This window comes from Ochlerotatus camptorhynchus, unplaced genomic scaffold, assembly GCF_037179485.1.
Source record: "Ochlerotatus camptorhynchus isolate MF236.1 unplaced genomic scaffold, CSIRO-AGI_Acam_v1.1 ptg000392l, whole genome shotgun sequence".
NCBI lineage: Eukaryota > Metazoa > Arthropoda > Insecta > Diptera > Culicidae > Ochlerotatus > Ochlerotatus camptorhynchus.
The window spans coordinates 560,392-579,849 of NW_027040879.1; the positions used below are offsets into that span (position 1 = coordinate 560,392).

At 39.7% G+C, this 19,458-nt stretch overlaps 1 protein-coding gene across 1 annotated transcript in view; it reads left to right on the forward strand.

Annotated features, from left to right (window-relative positions):
* LOC135710604 (uncharacterized) overlaps nucleotides 1-15,053 on the forward strand; it is a 297,590-nt gene extending 282,537 nt beyond the window's left edge. The window contains exons 5-8 of the mRNA XM_065233225.1: nucleotides 10,918-11,026; nucleotides 11,116-11,292; nucleotides 11,372-11,485; nucleotides 14,814-15,053. Of these exons, the coding sequence (XP_065089297.1) occupies nucleotides 10,918-11,026; nucleotides 11,116-11,292; nucleotides 11,372-11,485; nucleotides 14,814-14,938 (525 nt within the window). The 3' untranslated portion in view covers nucleotides 14,939-15,053. The remainder of the gene's footprint in view (nucleotides 1-10,917; nucleotides 11,027-11,115; nucleotides 11,293-11,371; nucleotides 11,486-14,813) is intronic.
* Nucleotides 15,054-19,458: the final 4,405 nt, after the last annotated feature.

Genomic DNA, 19,458 nt, shown 5'->3' on the forward strand with positions numbered 1-19,458 from the left:
GAAGGACGATTTTCGGCTCGTACAATCTCCGATAAATGCACAAAAGCTAGCGCGAGCAAACATTCTAATGAGATACTGCAAAGTTGCCGACAAAATTTATGTTGTGGTGTCGTCATCAACCAGAGGGTAAAGTTTTACCGCACAGACAAAGCAACAGAAGTTAGTGCCTACCGAACAGTGTAGTAGGGTTTGTTGCTTTACTCTATACGAACAGAAAAAAAAGCTTGCTCATGGGACAAGTTTCTTCGGTGTGGCATCGTTTGCGGTATCATTGAGAGTGTTTTAGCGAAATTGGTAGACATTTTCGGGAAAATGAATTGCGGTTTTGATTCTGGCATCATTCGTAGACAATCAGGAGATTTCCGTTGAGAGATTGTTAGTTAAGTGTAGATTTGGTAACATGAGTTACAAGTAGGATGTACAATCACTCAACTGTTTTCTTGCACCATCAGTGGTTTCCTGTCGCTCATCGCAAGTCAGTCCTATTTGAGATTTTGTCGAAACTGAGTTTTCTCAATAGAAGTGGTAGCTTATTGCCCACAGTTTCATAATACTGGATAAACTCAACAACTCTGTTCTGGAAAAGTTTGGAAAAAACAGCCAAACGGAATGCATAAGCTAGCGTAAAACGTGTTTTTCTCGACTTGCTGATTTGTGCTATTGGACAGACTTGCCATGAGCGGCAGTACATATAGTCAACGTGCATGTTTGAACGAGGATCAGCACAAATTTGCATCAACTTATTTTATTTATTTCTTGATGCTCATTTGCTCTTCAAAAATATGTTGTTCCGGGTTTGTTTTCATTGCTTTATCATAACATCAAATTAAATACTTGTTTTGTTATCAACAGGAACAATTGATATCAAATTGAGTTTCAGTTTGCTCTCACTGTTCAGAAATAGTTTTCAATATGATGTCACAGCAGTGGCGTCCCGTAAACTCATTTTTTACCTGTGCACCAACTTTCAAAACCAGATTTAATGTCATAAAGGGTGATACGGTCAAAATTTGGTCAATATCAACTTGACGTATTTCTTTCAATTTTGCATTTAAAAAACCTGAACACCCCTCATTTTGAAGGTGTGTGTGTGTAGAATGTTGCTCCTATTTTGATTTTGGAATTCAGTCTTCAGTTGTCAAAATACCGTCCAAGCAAGAAGAGCAGCGTATCAAAATTTTGCTCGCGCATCGCGAAAATCCGAGCTACTCGCACGCAAAGTTGGCAAAATCGCTAAAAGTTGCCAAATCAACCGTTACAAATGTAATTAAAGTGTTTGGGGAACGTTTGTCGACAGCCAGGAAGTCTGGATCGGGGGGAAATCGAAAACCGGAAGCCGCTGAGACGACAAAGAGAGTTGCCGGTAGTTTCAAGCGAAACCCTAACCTCTCTCTCCGAGATGCCGCAAATAAGCTGGGTGTATCGTCTACAACCGTGCATCGAGCCAAAAAACGAGCCGGACTATCGACTTACAAGAAGGTAGTGACTCCAAATCGCGATGATAAACAAAATACGACGGCCAAAGCGCGATCCCGGAGGCTGTACACGACGATGCTGACGAAGTTTGACTGCGTGGTAATGGACGACGAAACCTACGTCAAAGCCGACTACAAGCAGCTTCCGAGACAGGAGTTTTATACGGCAAAAGGAAGGGGAAAGGTAGCAGATGTTTTCAAGCACATGAAACTGTCAAAGTTCGCAAAGAAATATCTGGTTTGGCAAGCCATCTGTACCTGTGGCTTGAAAAGCAGCATTTTCATAGCTTCCGGGACTGTCAACCAAGAAATTTACGTGAAAGAGTGTTTGAATAAACGTCTGCTGCCTTTCCTGAAGAAACACGGTTGTTCCGTACTGTTTTGGCCAGATTTGGCATCTTGCCATTACGGTAAAAAGGCCATGGAGTGGTACGCCGCCAACAACGTGCAGGTGGTTCCCAAGGACAAGAACCCTCCCAACACGCCAGAGCTCCGCCCAATTGAGAAATACTGGGCTATTGTCAAGCGGAACCTAAAGAAGACCAAAAAAACTGCTAAGGGCGAGCAGCAGTTCAAGGCAAACTGGCTTTCTGCGGCGAAGAAGGTGGACAAGGTGGCTGTACAAAATCTTATGGCAGGGGTCAAGCGTAAGGCCCGGCAATTCGGATTTGGAAAAGCGGAAGCCTAACTGAATATTTTTCCTGAATTTTATACTAATTGAACTTGAAAAAGAAATTTAATTTGATTTTTTAAATAAACGATTTCACCGATTTACACGCGTTTTCCCTTGACCAAATTTTGACCGTATCACCCTTTATTCATACTCGAATCGGTTGAAAAATACACTTAATCTTCTAGTTTCCTCGATATCTATCCATTGCAAGCAATATTTTGATAATTGTTTATGTTTTGAGAGTTGGTGCACAGGTAGATTGAGGTTAAGGAAACGCCACTGTGTCACAGGGAGATTTTTTTGCTCTCAATGTTGATCAATTTTAACCGTTAAAACGACCAAAACGACAGCAACCTGAGTAGTCATTATCAGCGAAATCACATCATCAAATTTAGATTTCAATTTGATCTCAGACTTAACTCGTTTACTTACCTCCAAAAAATAAAAAAAAAAGTTTTCGTAATAGATAAAATACAGCAATCCAATCCAATCCAATCCAAATTTAATTTTAAAAATACACTTGCCTTCGGACACTTCGGTTGCCTTCGAACACTTGTGACCTTGATTCACATGTTCAAATTTGGAATAGCTAGCGTCTCTGATTTACATGTTTGAGGGAAAATTGATCAAAACCGAAAAAATTTCAAGTGGCTACCCAACAAACAATTCAAAGTCACAAATTAGCATACACATTGAATAAATGCTGTATAACAGTGTTCAATGCTGAATAAAACAGAATGTCGAATTATGTACTGAAAAAAGCTCATTGAGATCGAAAGATGCGCCTTTATTCCGCCGTTTGCTCTGATATGATTAATTTCCTTATTAAAAGCTTTATAAACGTTGACTGTCTTCCTTATTCAGAACCAGAAAGTTGATCTAATAACAAACTGAATAAGTGTAATTTGCACATACATTGACGCTTTAATCCGACTGTTTCAATTGATTGAATAAAATGCTTTTTTAAACGTCTTATAAATGTTTTCTAGCTCCATTATTAGATCTCTTTGCATTGTTTTACAATATTGCTGTATAAAGGTGAATACACTCAGCAAAATAGCTCTTATACCACCCAAAAAACAATTCAAAGTCACAAATAAGCAGATAGATTGAATAAATAAAAGTAAAAGTGTTAAATGTCTTCTCAATTCATCGCCAGAAGTTCGATCTAATAACAAACTGAATAAGTGTAATTTGTACTTACATTGACACTTTAATTCGACTGTTTTCAATTGATTTAATAACATGCTTTATTAGACGTCTAATAAATGTTCTCCAGCTCCTTTATTAGATTTCATTGCATTACTTTACAATAGTGCTGAATAAAGGTGAATACAGTCAGCATAATAGCTCTTATACAACTATGCGTCCATGTTGTAATCACATGATTTGTAAATGCTTTATAAACGACGTATTAGATTCATTATTCGACAACACAGATTCAGTCTTACAACAAGGCAAAATCAGTAGAGTAGTGGTTACCGTTTCCGCTTTCCAATTAGAAGGTCGTGAGTTCAACCCCAAGCTCAACCTTTTTTTTTATTTGTGTAGAACATAATTAATTTAAATAGTAATATCGATCACATGACTCACGATAATGAATGCATTGATCTAGTTTAAAATATAACCGAGCATCCTTTCTTTCGACTTGGAGATGTGAAGAGGCAACGTTGCTCTCATTTAAAATAACGACGAATGAATTAATCATTCCCACAGGGCCTTGAAGGAGCTAGAGTTGCGATCGGGAGTGCTGATAGGTATTTACTTTCATGCAAGCTTTTATAGATTATTGAGTTGCCCATTTGATGAATTCTAGGATAGCTCAGATGACAAGGCAAGCGGCTGGTGATCGGAAGGTTTATGGTTCGAATCCCATACAATGGCATGTATAAGTATTTAATAAATTTTCTAATATCTGTGTGGTGCGAGCCCACGTCAGAAATATTAAAATACAATACACTTAAGAAACACACAACACCCTTCCCTGTCCCTGTCCCGTGTCCTCTTATTTTCGGGTTAATTTTCCCACAGTTGAATAATCGTTTAATAAATGTATAATAATGTCTAATTAAACGTTACTTCATATGAGAATCAAGCGTATACAGAGCATCACTGTTTTAAGGAAGCAGTGATGTCTAATAAACACTGAATAATCAAAAATGTTATCGTATAAACTCTGTTACAACTCATATAAGTCGAATAAAAGCTTCTCGACATACCTTATACAACACCAGTAGTTCAATGTTGAGGTTGAATAAATTCTCCAGATTTGTGTGAACAAAGCCTGAACAGAAGTTATTATTAAAAATAGTACAAGTACTATTAAGCATCGGTCGATGAAACAAGGTAGACACTCATCTTATTTCCTTTCAAAGGTAAGGGAGCAGATGTGTGTGCTGGTCGAAAGATCATATATGATTACCTTTGTATGGGTCCCCTCACATTGCTCAATCCCAGGCAATGAGAAGGCGGACTCTCTCGCAAAGGTGGGCGCGCAGGAAGGCGAATTGTATGACAGGCAAATTTCACACGATGAATTTTACCATTTAGTGCGTCAGAGTACCTTTTCGAGTTGGCAAACCGATTGGGACACTGGAAATCTTGGACGGTGGTTACATTCAATTATTCCTAATGTTTCTTCGAGAGCGTGGTTTAAAGGCTTGGGCTTAAGTCGTGACTTCATTCGCGTGATGAGTAGACTTATGTCCAACCACTACTCGCTAGATGCTCATCTCAATAGAATAAACCTCGTGGACAGCAACATCTGTCGGTGTGGAAACGGTTACGATGACATCGAACACGCAGTTTGGCAATGTACGGATAATGACGCCGCCAGAGAGCGACTTTTGAATACCCTCGAGGCCCAAGGAAGACAACCCTATGTTCCTATCAGAGACGTGTTGGCAACCCGTGATCTCTGCTATATGCAGTCCGTTTATGTTTTTCTTCAAATGTCTAGTATAAGAATTTAATTCCTTTTGTCTTTTGTCTCTCTTTATTAGTTTTTGTTTGTCTTGTCCCCCCGTCTCGATGAGTCTCATCGTCGCCCACTGGTCACCCACCATAGCCGGTCGAACTCCGGACGAAGCTAGAACAGCACTACCGTTCATACTGGCGACAACGCTCTGATGAGACAACGAAACCCTACCCCAAGCTCCTCCCCTGATCCTATCCTTCGAAAATGTACCCTTCTAACCTCGAGTAAGCCGCGAGTAATCGGCCCAACTCCTACTAGACATAGAATTAAGTGAATTTTGTTACACACAGTGAACAATGAATTATCGGCTCCGTAAAGCTAACGCGATTGAGCCTCCCAAATAAACGAACTAGATAAAAAAAAAAGTACTATTAAGCAATGCAGTTGAATGAAATGGCCAAGAAGTCGTTTCTTCAATAGACGATTGTTTGTTGGGTAAAGTCACGAACTGGAAAAAAAAATTGAAATGGCTGCGCCCCTGATAAACATGATCACGGAAGAATAAAAAAAAAATTAAAATGGCTAGCGCCTGTGGCAGCGAAAAATTTAAAAAATAAAATTGTGTTTATTCCGCTTCTCGCGTGACGCGTACCGAGTCGAGTCGTTTATGTCACCCAATTCCCGTACTCGAATAGAGTGACAATTGTCGATACGAATGAACTCCGATGCGGTGTATTCCCATAGTCGATGTATATCGACAAAACTCGGATCGGAATAACGTTTTCATGCGAGTGTTGTCGATACGTAAGAAAGCAATCGAGAACGTTTGAAAAGCGTGAAAATGGAAGTGAAACGGTAAATATTTTGGTAATAAAATTATATTATTGTAGAGTGAGTGCGACGAACCAAACAGGGCTATTCTGCGCGGCGTGTGAGGTGAAGTGACAGTGAAGTGATGGTGAAGTGACAATTGTCACCTCGGGTGAGGTGACTCTCCATTTGATTTGCACGGAGAGTCACCTCACCCGAGGTGACAATTGTCACTTCACAAGTGAGAGCGTGTCACCTCACCTTACACGCCGCGCAGAATAGGCCTGAAAAGCAGTTTGCTTTCCTGGTTGATCGGATGGAAGCACATCCGTCGGTTGCCAGTGGGTTAAATCATGTATCTCGGCAACAGCTAAACCGAATTTTACGCAACAACAACCAAATAAAAGGTCTTGGGTTCTAATACACGAATCTTACACGCAGAGAAATGATTTTTAAATTCAAATGGATATATTTTTGACTCAGGGCTAGAGCTTCCATCCCGGGATGTCCCGGGATGAAAATCCCTTGATCGTGGCATTTTCCGGGATTACCGAATCCCGGGAAATAAATTTATAAATCCCGGGATTGCGTTAATCCCGGGAAATTTTTTTATCACTCTTTTACCCCATAAAATCTATCTTGGAATATCTGTAGCAGAATCCAGAACTTTCACATCTTATGAAATATATCTCTTCCCTTCGTTTGTCATTCATTCTGATTTATCGAAAGTATGGCACACAGACATCACTTTTTGTATATGATCGTTGTACAAGAAGCACTCGTGAAAAATACGATCTAGCAGTGAAGCATACCGTGAACATTTTTATTAAATTTTATAATCGCGTATATAGATGGTACATAGACGAAAATTAGGTTGAGCGTTGTGCGATGTCCATCATTCATAGTTGATCGAAAAACCATTGAAATGCATTGTTAAGATGGTTGGAAGTACGTAGTACTAGTCTCAACTGATGAAAAAACTCAGTATTTGCAGATTTTAGAGTCCTTCCTCCGATTAGTGTGCTGAATCTTGTAAAATGCTTACTCCTTCTGGAGGAACTTCTATAGGTCACCGTTTTCTATCCTGGCTACCATAGCTCTCTATCGCTATCATTTGTTACGCACAAAGGTATGCATTACCTTCACCCATAAGTATGTCATCTATGTAATCCTAAAGCACGGCAAAATAGTTTTTACAAAAACATTCATTAGAGAAATCATCCACCATACTCTTCATGATCTATACGCACTATTGTGAAATTTGGCATCATGTCACATTAGGGCACTTCGTAGATGCCAAGAGACATTCATTTGATTTCAGAGAACTTCATAGAAGTTCGTGGAACTTCAGGGACCATCATAGATCTTCAGGATACTTAGTAGAATGTTTAACAACTTCGTGGACGATGATTACGGAACATCGCATGAATTATTTGAAAGTTCTGCAAGCTAGGCAGAAATTAAGTTCTACCTATCAAAAAATTGAAAGATGTAAGCTATGAAAAAATCTTTGAAATACTGGGAACTTCGAAGAAGTTGACGGAATATCCCAGGAATTCGACGAATATTCTACATATGCAGAGAATTTGATATAGGCTTTGAGATCATGAAACTGAGTTTAAGTTCAAGAAACTTCTTGAAAGTACAGGAATCTTCGTAAAACTGATATTTACCGATTTGCGATGATATCTCTCGATATTATTCAAGACTTTTCAACTTAATAAAGTTATGTTCTGAAGATCTGCAACTGTTCAAAAATTCAAACGACAATTTTTAGACATCCTTCCAAGATGGAAGTTTGATTAGAGAGTATTTAAAGGATATGCAGTTGGTCCGAGATTTAAAGACCTCTGGATTTTTTTCAAGACTTCAGGTTGATCAATTATTATTCTTAAGATATTCAACTGTTCATAAAATTCAAATAACGTTTCTAGATAGTCTCTCAAGATTGCTGGTTGGTCAGATATTAGTGAATTCAGGTTGATCAGGAAATCTGAAGATCTTAAACTAGTCAAACATGCAATTGGCTCTCTCAAGATAGCAGATCGGTTAGAAAGATCCCCAGCTGATCGAAGATCACAATAAATTCCTCTGGATATTTTTCAAGGTTGTTAAATTAAAAATGGCTAGTGCTCCTAATAAACATGTTCAGGATGATAAAGAATTGATAAAAATCTTGAAATTTGAAATGATGTGCGCCCTTGATAAGCATGTTCTGGATAAAATTTAAAAAAATACATTTGAAATGGCTTGCGCTTCTGGTTAACATGTTCAGGGCAAGATTGATCTAAATCGTTAAATTTGAAATGGGTAGCGCCCCTGATATAGACGTTCAGGGGCGCAGTAAATAAATGCTTAATTTGAAATCGCTAACGCCCCTGGTAGACAAGTTCAGGGAATAATTGAAAAAATATGTTAAATTTTAAATTGATTGAGCCCTAATAAATATGGTCAAGGGAAAATTTAAAAAAAAAATGGTAAATTCAAAATGGTAAACATGATCAGGGAAAAATTGGAGGAACAAAAATTGAAATGACTTGTTCCCCTGCTACACAAGTTCACGGAAAAATTTAAATAAAATTTTAAATGGCTAAGGCACATGTTAACATGGCCAGGGAAAAATTGATCAAATTCATTAAAATTTAAGTGACTAGCGCACCTGGTAGACAAGTTCAGATTAAAATTGCATTCAGGGAAAAACCAAAACCCATACGTTAAATTTCAAATGGCTAGCGCCCCTGGTAAAATTTTTCAGGTTTTTTTCCTAATAGTTTATTTGTTAGGCTCTAATGTCCAAAAGGACTCCACGGAGCCTAGAACTATTATATAATTTAATAATATATTAAAGTATTACAGTCTGGAACGCGAAAAAATTGGTCAACTTCAAATTGGTGTATTTCTGTTAAAATGCATAAAAAACCTGAAATGCTGCATTTGGAAGTTGAGTGTATATACAACGGTTGCTATGATGAGTTTTCACCGTTTGCTCTCCAGTTTTCAAAATGACGTCCAGGCAAGAGGAGCAGCGTGTCAAAATTTTACTCGCGCAGCAAGAGAATCCGACTTTCTCTCACGCCAAGTTGGCAAAATTGTTGGATGTGGCCAGATCGACCGTGACAAATGTCTTAAAAGTGTTCGGGGAACGTCTGTCGACCGCCAGGAAGCCTGGAAGCGGTGGCAATCCGACGAAGAAGCGGGCCAAGAAACGAGCCGGGTTGTCGACGTTTAAGAAGGTGAAGGTGGCGAACCGAGATTACAAACAAAACACGTCGGCAAAGCAGCGGTCCCGAAAGCTGTATACGAATCTGCTCACAAAGTTCGAATGCAACGGCGCTGGTGGTGTAGTGGTAAGCGTGATTGAACCCAGCAGGCCTGGGTTCAATCCCAGTCGGCGCCACCGGGATGTTCTAAGGCATAACATCTCTGATCACGCCTTCCTTCGGATGGGAAGTAAAACCGTTGGTCCCCGGTTCATGAGTTGATGGGTCGATAGGTAGGGTCCAGGTGTGGGAGCTGCCTTCCTGGCACGTCGGTAGCATTGGTGCTCAGCACGGAAAACAAGATCGACGGAAAAAAACAAACCAAAGGAAAAAAAAAAAAAGTTCGACTGTGTGGTCATGGACGACGAAACTTATGTGAAGGCGGATTTCAAGCAGCTTCCGGGACAGGAGTTCTATACAGGCATGGAAAATCATTTACATTCATTTCATGCATTCATTTGCCTCTAACTTTTCTCATCAACAGCATTCCACAAAATGATGTAAAGAGCTTTTGTAGGTTTTGTTATTAACTACAACTTTTGCCCATAACTCAAATCTGTATCTCTTATGCATCACGAACTAGAGTGGGCAGAACTTGTCACTGTTTTTCAGTGAATGTAAGATACATTCACTGCAAAACAGTAGTGGCTTCTGTTCGCTCTGGTTCGTCATGCAGAAGAGATACGGATTTGAGTATTTACCAAAAGTTGTAGCTAATAACAAAACCTACAAAAACTCTATACATCATTTTGTGGAATTCTGTTGATGAAAAAAGTAAGGCACAAATGAATGTAAATGAATGCACGAAATGAATGCAAATGATTTTTCTATGCCTGGTTCTATACCGCATCAGGAAAAGGGAAGGTGGCTGAAATTTTCAAAACCATCCACCTATCGAAGTTTCCGAAAAAAATTCTCGTCTGGCAGGCCATATGCACGTGTGGTCTAAAAAGCGGCATTTTCATTACTACGGGAACCATCAATAAAGAAATCTACGTCCAGGAGTGCCTGGAAAAGTGGCTGCTACCATTCCTAATAGACCTGTGCTGTTCTGGCCGGACTTGGCGAGCTTCCACTTTGGGAAAAAGGCAATCGAGTGGTACGATGCTAACAATGTGGTTGCGGTACCCAAAGACCACAACCCTCCCAACAGCCCAGAACTCCGCCCTATCGAACGGTATTGGGCCTTGGTCAAACGGAATCTAAAAAAAAAAATTATAAATCCATGAAAAACGCGTAACTAAACTGGCGTTCGGCGGCAAATAAGGTCGATGAGACCACTGTGCAAAATTTAATGGAAGGGGTTAAGCGGAAGGCACGGCAGTTCGGATTTGGCAAACCAAAAGAATAAGCGAACATTTTTTTCCTTTAAATCTATGAATTGAACTACCAAAAGAAAAATAAGAAGATTTTTGCGATATGAATTTTGACTGAAAGAAACGATTTTTTTGTCGACCATTTTTTGCGCGTTCCAGTCTTTATATGCAATTCCAAGCTTTTTAGCTACCCATCGGTGGGACGCCTCTGGATTTTGATTGTAAGTGCACAAAACATTTTCACGGACAATTTCTTGTTTCGATGACATGACTGGACCTACTGTATGAATAACTATGAAACTAGACAGATGTAAACAATACACTTTGAATAAGATGAAGTCACATTTTCAGGTTTTTTACTTATACGATTCAAAAGTTACAGAAGATTTTCGGTGTGCCATTTTTTATCGAATACACCCTTTAGTCTATTGATTTGTAATGATCGTGATTGTCTATTTCATTGCAGGAATGGCCCCTCCAGATCAAATACGTACAACTAAGGGATGCCGGTCTGTACGAGTGCCAGGTGTCGACGCATCCTCCAACGTCAATATTTGTCCAGCTAGATGTTGTCGGTGAGTTAAAACCAATCGATTGAAAATTGCTAATCAACCCAACTGTTTCCTTATTAACTGAAATTGACTCCTACGATATCGTCCAACAGAGGCCAAGGCAGAGATTTTCGGCCCATCGGATAAGTATCTCAAGCCGGGATCGACGCTGCGGCTCACCTGCAGGGTGGTCCAAAGCAACGAGCAACCGCTGTACATTTTCTGGTACCACAACAATCGTATGATCAACTACGATGTCCATCTGGGCGTGAATGTGTCCACCGAATCCGGTAAGTTTGCCAAAGTCTGCTCACAAAGAAGATCCACTGGATTTATGTGCATCGGAATTTGTTTCTTTGGCCGTTGTAGATAATCGCTTCTCGGAACTGGTGATTACGCACTCCAATACGATCAACTCTGGAAACTACTCATGCGTGTCGAACAATGCAGTGGCAGCATCAACTTATGTGCACATTTTGAACGGTAAGATAGCCATGTTTGATTGGAATTTTAGGTTGCAATCACGGGATCGGCATCCCCATCAAGCTCCTGGCAAATTGATTAATCTGAACTGAACAATCAATGCACAGTGGGCCAGGAATTAAATCTTGCAGGAGAAACATATTAACACTCTGGGATTGCATCCCATTACTAGGCGGGGTGATTTTTTTGTTTTATTCAATATAGGGCTCTTTTAGCTCAATACACTTATTCCAGCAATTTTCCTACTTCATGATCCCGTCCGAAAAGTAATTTTCCGGAAGGTCTGCAAAATACTTCTCCGCAGCGTCGATGATTTCCTCATGTGAACTGATTTTTTTTAATTGAGCCATCTTTTGAGGTTTGGGAAGAGATAATAGTCAGAGGGCGAATAGGATGCGGAAGCAATTTGAGCCGTAAGTCATTGATTTTAGCCGTGGTTTCGATGCTCTTGTGCACCGGCGCATTGTCTTGCAAAAACCGAGGCTGTTTTGCAGCGATTTCGATCACTCCAATACTCCAATACTCACTGTTGATGGTTCGAGTTAGAGCACTTGTACCGGCCTCAGTGCATTGCTGGGCACTCATTCTGTTCTCTAGGGTTTAATAGTGGATCCAGATTTCATCAACAGTTACCACTCGACGCCAAAAGTCCGCCCGATTCCGCATCATCAAGTCCAAACACTCTTTCGAATTGCTCTCGCGTTCGTGTTTTTGGTCAGGAGTGAGCTCACTGCGCGGCACCCAGCGGCAGGATAACTTTTGACGTAGGACTACGTCTTTGATTTCTATATGTGGGTACACTTTGTGAAAACCGCAAATGGAACATGTAACAAATTAAGAAAGATTTTGAACGTTAATAACTCAGCTGCTCCTGCTCCAATTTCAATAATGTTATCACCAATCGATCAGAAATATGGCTACGCATCGATAACAATGCTTCCGAATGTCGATTTTTAACAAAAAACTATTGAAAAACTGGTAAATGTCCAGCATTGTCCAAAAGCATCGAATTAACTAACAAATCTACCAATTACCTACATGCATATGCTGCTTCCCCAGCACAGTCGTCAGAGATTAGTAAGTAGACGATACAAGTCGAAATGGCATTCGCCTCTGATCCTCGGGCACGTGCGAATAGGGAGGATGGAATTGCGTAATATTTGCACACTCATCGCTATATTCAGAACCAAACGCAAATTCTTCGAGATAACTAGGGAGTTTTCCACAGGAAACCATGAGACAAATTTACTCATCGCTGAGTTCCTGCACTTTTGGCGATAATGAGTGAACTAAACTCAAATTTGGGTCGTTCTCATTCGCCGTGTACACAAAAGGAAAAGAGCCAGTGTCGCTACTTGATAGCAAACTACTCATAATGGGAGGAGTCTTTGTAGCTTTTATACCACTTGGTTGCACATCATTCTGCTTTAACCTGAAAAGATATAAAAGAGCGCTGCTGTATGGCATTAGCTCATTTTCGCTTCGGACGGCGTGGTGAACAGTAATAGCAGCAGTAGAAAGGTGGTGGCTTGTCCACTCCTTCACACCTAACAAGCAACAATTGACTGGTCGTGGCAAAGGAGGAAAAGGTCTGGTAGAGGCGGCGCCAAGCGTCATCGCAAAGTTCTTCGAGATAACCGCCATCGGTCGTCTGGCTCGCCGTGGTGGTGTCAAACGTATCTCCGGTCTGATCTACGAGGTGTGCTGAAGGTGTTCCTGGATAATGAGGTCCGTGATGCTGTCACCTACACTAAACACGCCAAGCGTAAATGGCCATGGATGTCCTCTTCAATCAAACGGCCCTTTTCAAGGCCATCAAGCTTACATCAGTAAAGAGTTGGAATAGAATTTATCTGTACTTGTTTGTCCATATTCAGAACCACTGGCCCTCAAGGACCACACAAAAAGCTCTCCAGAGTTGTAATCTTGTAACCAAACTTGGAAGCAGGGGTGCAAGTGATTTTGATTGATTCTCTTAATCAACTTTCTCTTTGAAAAAAATACTACAAATTTGGTACGCCTACAATTCAAAAACGGAAAGAGTTGAGATAATAGATAATTGATCAATTAAAAGAACTAAATGCTCTTCACATTTATTCCGTCCATTAGCGGTCCTACGTCAAGCTTCCGTTCGTGCCCTTAGGCACAGACCCTTCTACTTTTTCATATGTAGAATATCACCCAAAATATGGCATGTGCGCTTAGTACTAATCTTTGTGGTATCTACTAGCTCACGCACCTTCACTTTCCAACACCATTTCATGTTTTTTTTTGACATTGTCCTCTGTGACTGCTAAGAGAAGAGGGGGCGAAAATGAACCACTTTTCTGTCAAACGTGAACCAGCTCCTGATTGGCCGATAGATAGAGATAGAGATAGCAATAAAAGAGCAAGAAGCCAATTGTCACCTCTTCCTCTTGGTGTAACCGCATCGGAGGGCCTGCCGCTGTGGAGCATTAGCCCCATAATAGTTATCCAACTTTTCTATTGTTTCCTTCGCGGTTTTGCCACTCAAAAAATAATGTTTTATGAGAGAACGAAAATCGATTTTATTGGCGTTGACGGCACCGTTGAAAAATTTGCTCTTCCAGCAAATATAGACAGTTTCTAATGGAAATTTTCGGTGGAGTGAAAGGATAGTACATAGTACAGTCTGACGTTTGCTTATAAATTTTATCATAGGAGTAAAGAGCTACAGAGTCGCCGTCAACGCCAATCCGTACTCAACATGATGCCAAACACGTCAACAACAATCAGCTGTCAAAACAAAACTAAAGACAGTATCGCACTGAAATTTGGCATGTCTGCCTAAATCAAGCTGAACATTGCATTAGGTCCTACGTAACATTGATCGATTCTCTTCGTCGCCTTTTTTTTAATCACTTGAGCACATAACTGTTTCTTGTAGTGTTTGTCATTTTAGATGCTGGATAAAAGCTTCTTTCATCGATCTGTGTGCCGAAACTACCTGGGAATATATTTACATGGTCGTGGGAATACAAAGAGAAAGTCGACGAAGATAATCTGTCAATGTTACTGTCAAAACAAATCGCTGTCAAAACATTCCAAATCCGACCCCTAGAGGCGCTACTATAGAATACGTAAAATTTCCGGATACTAAGTGGAACAAATTTTAATAAGCGTTTAAATTTACCATACGTGTTCGTTGAACGTCATGCGACAGTTATGTATGTTTGTATGTGGTAGAGCTGTAATTCTTAATGATGAGTGGGATTAGAACTGAATTTTTATTTTTATAAATTTAATCTACATCAATTCCATCAATTTAAATTCCCACCCCTTTTTGTTTTACGTATCTTTCAAACAGGTGAAAATCCTGCGGCGATGCAGCACGGCGATCACGGCAACGGTGTCCTGGTGGGGACACATCTCCATCTGCTGCTGACGGTTGTAACATATCAGATCATCAACTTGTTATTGTGTGCACATTGAAAAATATAGAAACCCCTTCCGAGCTATCACGTTACGGCGGTGGTGGGAGTGGTGGAGTGTAAACAACAAATTATAAATATTTAACGAAAAGGAGCCATGATGGCTGGAGGCTGCGACAACAACAACAAGCAAGTAGACAAATCTGAAAAACAGAAAAAGGCATTGGGCCTTATTACGGGTGTCACTACACGGTGATAAGGAAGTGATACTCATAATAAGAGCCGTAATTGCTGTACAAATCAAATGGGAATCACTTCACCGTGACGACAAGTGACAAGTTTTCACCGTGAAGTGACATCCGTAATAAGCCGCATTATATAGGCTGTTAACGATGGCCCGATTATGTATTGAGCTGGGATAAAGAGTGAATCCCGTTAGCAGAAATAAACAAATTTACACGTACAATGTTGACCGACGACGGCCAAATTCAATACACAATCCTTTCGCGAAGTGAGCTGTTGGCGGTTGATGGCAAAAGTGGATATACACTGTGGTGAAGCTCGGTCGAGATCAAGGCAGGTTTTCCTTGATGGAACGGTCTTTCTTCAGCTCAAAAGAGAATCTTTCCTATCTGGGTGCACCGTATTTTTACACACAAAACAAAAGGCATGAACATCAAATATTAGTAAGAATTTCTTACATCCCCTGCATTGTTTCTTTCAACGAATTAAATTGCAGTTCTCTTCACAATGAACTGAAGGAAGCGCTACATAAATTACGTAACGCAAGAGTTCCAAATTTTGGACTCCCTCCGCTCCCATATGTCACAATAAGTAACGCTTCTTGGCAAAACGCTATTTCATTCAACCCCCCGTTTTTATGTTTTTATTGGTTATTATTTTACGTCAACGCAAGCTCTATCCCCCTCCATGAATTACGCAATTTGTGCACAAAGCCTAGCGTACAAGCAAGTACTTCCAGAATAAATGCTTTCGAACAAAATCGATAACGTTTTAACTCCGCTTCAAACTACTCAGGTGTCGGTAACCACCTAGCGTATATTTCATTTAAACAAAAACCAAGCAGACCAGGTTTTCTCAGGCATTAAAATGTAATCAGATTGGAGCTGAAAGCTAAGGAATCGTTTGAATACATTCAGCAAAGTGTGTTCTGGTGAGAAAATACAGTAAAATTAACTTTTCATATCAATCAGAAGATGCTCGAATGATGAACCAATCCACTATGGGCAAAAATGGGTCTAAAATTACCCAAAATTCAATATCTCAACAGCACGCTGAATTTCGGCCATCAAAAACAACTTTTCCGAAAGGAAATCGTACGGGAAATCGATTTCAGGTGGTCCCATAGACCGGAGAGCCTTGTAGGTATGTGTTTTTGACCATTTTACCCCATTTTCCCCTACATTTTCGAGGAAATGTTTTTTCACAGCTCTATTTTTCGTAAAACATAAGCACTTTATGCATGGTTTTAGAATACTATGTCTTTAAAGAACAGTTCATGAGATATTAGGGAAATATGGGGTACACTTTATAGGGGAGTAAGGGGTTAAAGTGAAACCATAAAAAATAAATACAATCAATGTTTTTAATACAAAAAAACATTTTATTTTTAATATTATCATATTTTTTTTGAAAAATACTCTTAATTAACTTTCATTTGGTATTTTGAGTTCCGTCATCGGCCAAACAGTTCAAAAGTTATAAATTTTTGAAAAAAATAAAAAAATAAACTTTTTTTCACCGTCCTAATATATAAATAGTCACCCTAATGACAACATAAAAAATAAGGGTCTAATATATTCCGATAAGGAACAAAACTACCAATTTTTACAAAATTCTGAGAACCACTATATCGTTTTTCTGTATATTGACAAAAAAAGTGAAAACTCTTTTAAAACAGATAGCAGTAAATTAAAACTTATTTAACCCCAATTAACCTTAAAATTTCGAAAAAAAAAGTCTTATTATTGCAGGCAACCTTTGGGGTCATTCAAACAATCGCATCGTTCAACATTTTTATGAATTAAAATAAATTTAGCGAGGGTTCACTTTAACCCCTTACTCACCTATAAAGTGTACCCCGTATTCCTCTAATATCTCATGAACTGTTGTTTAAAGACATAGTATTCTAAAACCATGCATAAAGTGAAAAAACATTTCCTCCCAAAAGTAGGGCAAAATGGGGTAAAATGGTCCAAAATACATACCTACAAGGCTCTCCGGTCTTTGGGACCACGTGCAATCGATTCCCCGGACAATTTCCCTTCGGAAAAGTCGTTTTTCATGGCCGGAATTCAGCGTGCTGTTGAGATATTGAATTTTGGGTAATTTTAGACCCATTTTTGCCCATAGTGCAATCTATGAAGCATCTGTCGTATATAGATCCTATCGTGCTCCATCTTTTTGCAGGAAACTAGTCTTCATCAATCGCCTTTAAATCTTTTTCTTCTTCTAAGCATTTTGCGCTCCTAGCGTTTCGCCGACTCTCAACTTAGTGTTCTAGACGAACTTCCTCGGTTATTAATGGGAGAGCTATCTATGCCAACTAACACATGAATTTGTATATTGTGTGGCAAGCACAATCATACTCTATGCCCAGGGAAGCCAATGAAATTCCGAAAGAATTCTTCGATCGGATCGGGAATCGAAACCACCGCCTCCGGCTTGATAATGACGACAAACGATTACATACTCGAGTTTTACCGTGGTTATGTCATTTATGGTCTGCCCTGGTCCCTTCCGAATTGTCTCATTATTTATGAATGGCTCTTATTTCAAACTTCGGAGAAGCGGACGAGTGAAAGAGCACTAGACTTTGATAGTTTCGTCTTTCATGAAACACGTTTCATGACGTTTATGACAGAAGGTGAAAATGTGTATCATAAGCATTCCACACGTGAAAACACTTGAAGGTTACACGTAATATGTTTAATTTAAGAAAAACGGGGCACAACGCATTTTGAACAAATTGAAAGAGTGTTGGTGAAAGGGATTGAAAGCTTTAATGAGGTTTCGTTTAATTAGCAAATCGACGTTAGTTTCATTTAAAGCAGCGATGAGCAAAGCAACGGCGAGAAAATACACAGCAAGCATTTCTTTCTAAGCGTGCTTCTTTTCGATTTTCGTTTCTTACTGATAGGCGTTATCGACATGATTTTATTTTGTGAATTTATTTATTTGTACAGGCTCAATCGAATAAACTTTACAGATCCAAATTATTTTTCGCGTAATACATTATTAATGTCTTAAATCTAAAGATAAAATCTAAAGTTAAGGTTCAATTTACTTTGATGCTTTTTGGAAAATTTCAAAAGCAGTTTTTTTCGTCGCATTAGTTTAGATTGCAAAAAGCTCGCGTCATTTTGTTTAAAATATCAAAAGGAATCGAATAGTGCGAGCTTTTTGCAATCTGAAATAATGCGTCGGAAAAAACTGCTTTTGAAATTTTCCAAAAAGCATCAAAGTATATTGAACCTTAAAGGAATTGAACCGAATACTTACGGTCGTCTCGAGGTTAGTGGCGATTTACAGTTTCATGGAAGGGGAGAGGGAGAAGGAGGTTTGAAAATATGATTGACGATACAATTATTTCATTATTCCTAACACATGAACTTATTCCTATTCAACTTGATATAAGCAGTGTAATTCTACTATTATTACAAAGCAAATATTAAAAATAAAAACCAACACAGACACAAAATACAAACTAGCCGGCGCCGGTGGTGTAGTGGTAAGCGTGACTGCTTTCTAACACCCCAATGGGTCTGGATTCAATCCCAGCCGAGGTCGGTGGGATTTTTCTGAGGCATAAAACTCTCTGGTCACGTCTGCCTTCGGAAGGGAAGAAAAGCCGTTGGTCCCGGCCCATGTGTTTGTGGAATGCGTGCGATATCCTACGCAGGTGTGAAAACGGCCTTCCTGCACATTCGGTTGCTGTCAATTGATGGCAATCGATGGCAATCGATGGCCGTCGGTGATTGGCACTAGATTTCGGAACTGAGACCGACGTTAAATAAAGGAAAAGAAGAAGAAAATACAAACTAAACACGAAGTGATATCAAATGTACAACCTAAGATTCATATTCTTCAAGAAAACATATATGAGTTTCATAAACTCCAGATAGCGTCCAGCCAAAACATCCCCAACTGGAACATTAGGTTATCTACCACGAGCCCGAAGGGAATCATATAGCTCAGATCTGACTCCACGATGCTCAGCACAAGACCAAATGATGTGATCGGCGTCTCGGTAACCTTGTCCACATTCACAGAGATTGCTGTCCCCCAGCCCAACACGCATCAAGTGAGCGTTTAACGAGTAGTGATTGGACATGAGGCGAGACATCACACGAATGATGTCTCGACCCACCTCCAACCCTTTGAACCAAGGAATCTTCGACACCTTAGAGATGATCGTATATAGCCATCATCTCAAACTCCCTTCACTCCATTTATTTTGCCAGCTGGCGACAATAAATGAAGAAAAATTCGTCGTGCGCGATTTGTCGATCGTAAATATCGCCTTCCATAGCGCCCACCTTTGCAAGTGAGTCCACTTTC